Source organism: Propithecus coquereli, unplaced genomic scaffold (genome assembly GCF_000956105.1).
Source record: "Propithecus coquereli isolate 6110/MARCELLA unplaced genomic scaffold, Pcoq_1.0 Scaffold202, whole genome shotgun sequence".
Taxonomy (NCBI): domain Eukaryota; kingdom Metazoa; phylum Chordata; class Mammalia; order Primates; family Indriidae; genus Propithecus; species Propithecus coquereli.
Genome location: NW_012145190.1, coordinates 756470 through 761561, shown reverse-complemented (window position 1 = coordinate 761561; position 5092 = coordinate 756470). Strand labels below are relative to the sequence as shown.

The window sequence follows — 5092 nt, the reverse complement described above, 5'->3', positions numbered from 1 at the left end:
AATTGTCTCTGAAATCGCACTGAACATAGATTTTCTCTTACTCAGATCTAGCCAGTTGTTTATCTCCAGTATTAAGATAATATTTATAATTCTTTACATATACATGCTCATTAACAACAACAAAGGATTCTTGCTATAATTAACTGTAGGTTAAGCATTTAGCCCACAGTTTTATTAGACGAGAAACCTGAAACTAATAAAATTTAAATGACTTGGCCAAGGGACATTTATCTAATAGAAATTGAACTTAAACTTTCAGAATGTAATACCAGGAAAATATCCTTAATACTATTCATTAGTAAAGTTACATGGTAAGTACATATAATTTTATCTATCAATTACAAATAATAATTTAAAAAGTTATCTTCACGAAGGGAGGTTAAAGAGATTGACAAGGGGAGAAAAACAAGGTCAACAGGTATTTGGTGAATTTCTATGCCCTAGAAACTCTTTTTAGGTGCTTCCTTAGTGTTTCTCTTTTAATCATTGTACTGTCTGGAAAATAGATGGCTGATTGAGATCACGAGGATATATAGCTTTTTAAAGTACAATTGACATAAAATAAATTGCAAATATTTACAGTGTACAATTTGATAATTTTTGCCACATATATACACACATAGGAACATTACCACATCAATGTAAATGAACATATCCATCATCCTCAAACATTTCCCTGTGCTACTTTGTAACTCCTGCCTGCTTCCCTCCCTCCACTCTTTGTCTTCCCATCCTCAAGAAACCACTGATATGCTTTCTATTAATATAAATTAACTTGCATTTTCTAGAGCTTTACATAGATAGAATTATACAGCATGTTCTCCTTACCATCCGTTTTCCTTCACTCTGCATAATTATTTTGTGATTACCCATGTTTTTTTTTGTATCAATACTGTATTCAAAAGAATACATTTTAACTCTAAAATATATCACATCAGCTTGACACTCTGCTAAACACTTAGCGCTCAGATCACTTGTTTAGGACTCTCCTTATGCTTTTACCATATTGTATTTGAAACTTCTCTCTACTGTCTGTTCATTCCAACCACTTAGCTTATTAGGTGTCTCTCAACACATCATGCAATCTGAGTCTTTAAGAGATTGTTTTGAATTTGTTCTATTGGACTTACGTTTTTGCCAAATCTTTCATCATGTACATTTCCATGATCACTACATGTCTGTCTGTTAATAATAGATTTTTAGACTCTGGGGATATATACGCTGCAAATGGAATTCTTGCCTATAGGAATGGACAGTCTAACACAGAGGGTGCACATACAAAGAAAACGATTATACTAGAATGAGAGTAGCAGAATGAAAGAGCCACGTACCAGTTGCTGCTGGACCGTGCTACTCCGGGAATGACCCAAGGGCTGTCAGGGGTAGCATCACCTGGGGGCCGGGTATAAATGAAGGATCTCAGGCTTCATCTAGGACCTAATGAATACTAATCCACATTTTAACAAGATTTTCACATAATTCATATATATATGTAATTTTGAGAAGCACTGTGCAGGAAATAAGAATAAGGAATATTGGGCTCACAGGGGACATTAATGGATAGCTTTACAGGTACCCAAAATATTTGGGGAATGGGGTGAAATGTTGAAGAAGAGAGACTCACTGTATTTTCCCCTCTCCCTTTTAAACAGTTTGCTGTTTCTGGATTTTTGTCAATTATATCTGAAAGGAAAAATGCAGCATATCTGGTGAGTTGAAATTCTGTCTTTGTCCATCCTTGAGAAGCTAAGAATAATAGAAATTTAGGAGTCTTGAGAGAGACATTTCTTCATCTCCTATATTATTAGTGAATGTGGATATATGATTTTTTTTCAATCTATTTTGGGTTGGAAGACTTTTTGCAACGGAAGTTGGATATAATCATTAGAAACATAAATTGTATCATTTGACATGCAATGAAGTTTAATTACCTAAACCCTTATTTTAAAAAATCCTCACATAGGCATTGTCCTTGTAGGTATATGCACATGATCAAAAAAAGGATTTGTTTTCAATTATAAGGAGACTGTTTGAGGAGAGACCATGGGTGTCCACGTGGTTCCTGAATGCAGTCCAGCAAGAAAGTAATATACTCTTATTAAACAATGAATACGTTTTCAAGAGTTCTCTTTCTAACCTAAATTTTGAGCAAATGCAGAGTTTACTGGATGCACTCAGGCCCAAAACCCAGGTAGCTTTACTGAACGTGCCCCCAGGTCTGAGTGTTCTTCTTTACCATCAGGTGAGAGGACGCCTGGGGGCAAACGCTGGCAGCAGTATAGCTGGGGGAACAGGAATTGTCTACCTGATCATCAACCTAAAGAACAGCGTGTCTTATGTTGACTACAGTTGCGAAGAGGTTTTTGACCCTGACAACTGCTTTGTGGCTTCTTTTTCCACTGTATGTATTTCTTGTGGGATGGCTAAGATTTGGGGTCCTAATCTAAGTAAAAAGCCCTGTTTTCCTTTACCATGAACACTATCCTTTTTTTGTAGTCTTCATCACAGAAGTATAGTGCCCTGTAGGTTCATGCAGTCCAGGGAGATGCCGGTTGCCTGTTCCCTCTACCCCAGCCAAATTCCTCGAGGTTGGAGTTATCTGCTGTGAGCAACCATCTGGTTTTCCCATGTATTTTTACTTTATAAGGACTGATCATGCAAGGAGAGATAAAAGCAGGGGCTACTATAAGGAGTAAACTTTTGAGGCACCTATCATGTGACTCTAATTACCTTTTTGGTTGTTGGTTGTTGTCCAACAGGAAATTGTGATGATGATACTGTTTCTCACCATTCTGGGGTTCTGCAGTGCAGTGTCACTCACGGTATATGGGGTTGGAGAAGAACTCAGAAGAAGTAAGGTAGGTGGGGGCCTGATAACAAATCCTAAATGGCAGGCTAAAGAATTTGACCTTTATCCCTTCAAAATATGGCCTGGATTTTCTGGAACATTTCTTACAGAAAATTGTTTCTCCAAGTTTCATTATTTTGGTTTCCAAATCTCGTGTTTTACACTCATAAGCAGCACAAATGTCATAATCTATCCCCCTGACTGAGGGTTAGGAAAAGAGGATCTTTGTAATTTTAGAAAATGCAGATGCCCTGAAATGTGTTGAGCATGAGAGATGAATGTACGAGGCAGCATGTGGTGGAACCACACAGGTATCTGGCCTTATTTTCTGCCCCAGAATAGATTTGTTCCTGCTCTCTCCCTTTTTTGCCCCCTGACTTTTCCCTTCCCACTTGCTCTAAAGCTTCAACTTTCTTTCCTTCCTCATTTATGATGACCAACTGCATTTCCACTTGCCTCCGCCCTCCCTTACACCCTTGAGGAGAATCACCAGCGCCTGATACACACACACTTACTTATTCACACCTGACGAGTGAAACGCTCTCTCCATCTGTCCACATTCCTGAAGCATTCAAGTCTGGACACCTTTTTAAATCACCCTCCTCCAAAGACAAAGACAGCAAATACACTAAAGAATAATCTCACCAACTTTTCATCAACTGATATAATTTCTTTTGGGCCCTCTTGGCCCGCCAGTCTAGTTTTCTGGAGATGGAGGGAATGATTAGAGTGTAATGGGAAGAGTGTGAGATTCAGAAAGACACAAGGGGCTGAGATAAGCCTCTTGAACAAGTCTTCTAGTGCTGGAAAATTCTTGGTGGCTGATGTGGAATGATTTTTGCCTTATCAGGTTCCAGAAGATCGTCTTTATGAAGAATTAAACATATATTCACCTATTTACAGTGTGTTGGAAGAGACAGTGGAAGAGTCTCCTCCCACTGATTCATAAGAATCATGTGTCTAGAACATTCAGATTCACAGCCAAGGGTCCAGAAAGCCAAGGTCTTTGTTTAAGGGGTTACTGGAAGCATTTCTATTCTCTCCACAATTTCCTGCCAATCTTACATTAGATTTATTCCCCAGATGACAATATTTTGTTTTCGTTGCTTCTGTTCACTTAAATATGCTCCCCCATTTGTAGATATGATAAATTCCTATTTTTTTAATTTCAGATTCCTATTTTTCTTGTTTTATATTATGATCTCACACCCATCCTTTCTGGGAAGTCAACATACAATAAGCAAGATTTTACTGTGTCTACAACTGTGCATATAGCGAAAAAAAGAAGCCTGGTTGAGAGTTGAGTTAAAATTTTATAGTTTAATAATACTTAGTTGTTAGTTCTTTTTAGAGTTTACAATATAGCTACAGTTGGGCATGATATGCACCCACCCACCCACACCCACCCGTATGCACATATGTATATCTTACACTATATATAACTTTCTATATGTAAATATTTTACAACCCCTCAATGATAATATATTTTTACAAAGACACAAAGTTTTATAAAAATCTGTATATTTCCAAAATCACCTGCAAATTCACTGGCATGGTATTGTTCAATAATGTTTGCAGATTGATGCATAGGTAGTGGGGAGTTTCATTAAATTACCCGTTATCTGGTGATGTGGGTAGGTAAAAACTATAAATGGAGAGATAATTTAATGAAACATTTGTGATAAAAGAAGAACAAATTAATAAAGACCTCAGCTGAAATGAAGTCAATAAGAATGGAGGAGAATGGTCATATCTAAAACATGTAGAAACAGAGTAATTGGTAGATTTTGTTAGTAAGTTAAGGGATAAAGTTAGACAAGCAATTGATTGACGAATACATTAAGAGTTTGAGTCTAAGATCAAAGGAGAACACCTGGTAATGCTGAAAAAATAATAGAATGTCAGAAATATGAATGGTGGAATAAGACTACAGAGAGACCTAAATTAAGCTTGGTCTTAGACTTTCATTTTGAGGAGACAAAGGGAAACGCAATAGGAGAGGGCCCGATGGCAGCCACTACAGAGTTCTGGTAAAGATAAAATTTGGTGACAGAGGTTTAGTGTCATTGCAAGAGAGATCATTACTAAATGAAGCAAGTTAGCACTCTGAGAGAATTACTTTGAGACAGAAGTTAAACCTCACATGTCTATAATCAGAGGGAAAAAGTAAAGATAAAATCTAGAATGGCAGACACAAGCATTAGTCAGAAAAGGGAACTGTGAAACAGTAGCCTGAAGTAGAGA

The 5092-nt window shown here is 37.2% G+C and overlaps 1 protein-coding gene across 1 annotated transcript in view; it reads left to right on the top strand.

Moving 5' to 3' along the window:
• Window positions 1-3797, top strand: part of MS4A2 (membrane-spanning 4-domains, subfamily A, member 2) — a 6013-nt gene extending 2216 nt beyond the window's left edge. The window contains exons 4-7 of the mRNA XM_012643851.1: window positions 1653-1709; window positions 2243-2401; window positions 2760-2858; window positions 3699-3797. Of these exons, the coding sequence (XP_012499305.1) occupies window positions 1653-1709; window positions 2243-2401; window positions 2760-2858; window positions 3699-3797 (414 nt within the window). The remainder of the gene's footprint in view (window positions 1-1652; window positions 1710-2242; window positions 2402-2759; window positions 2859-3698) is intronic.
• The last annotated feature ends 1295 nt before the right edge of the window (window positions 3798-5092 follow it).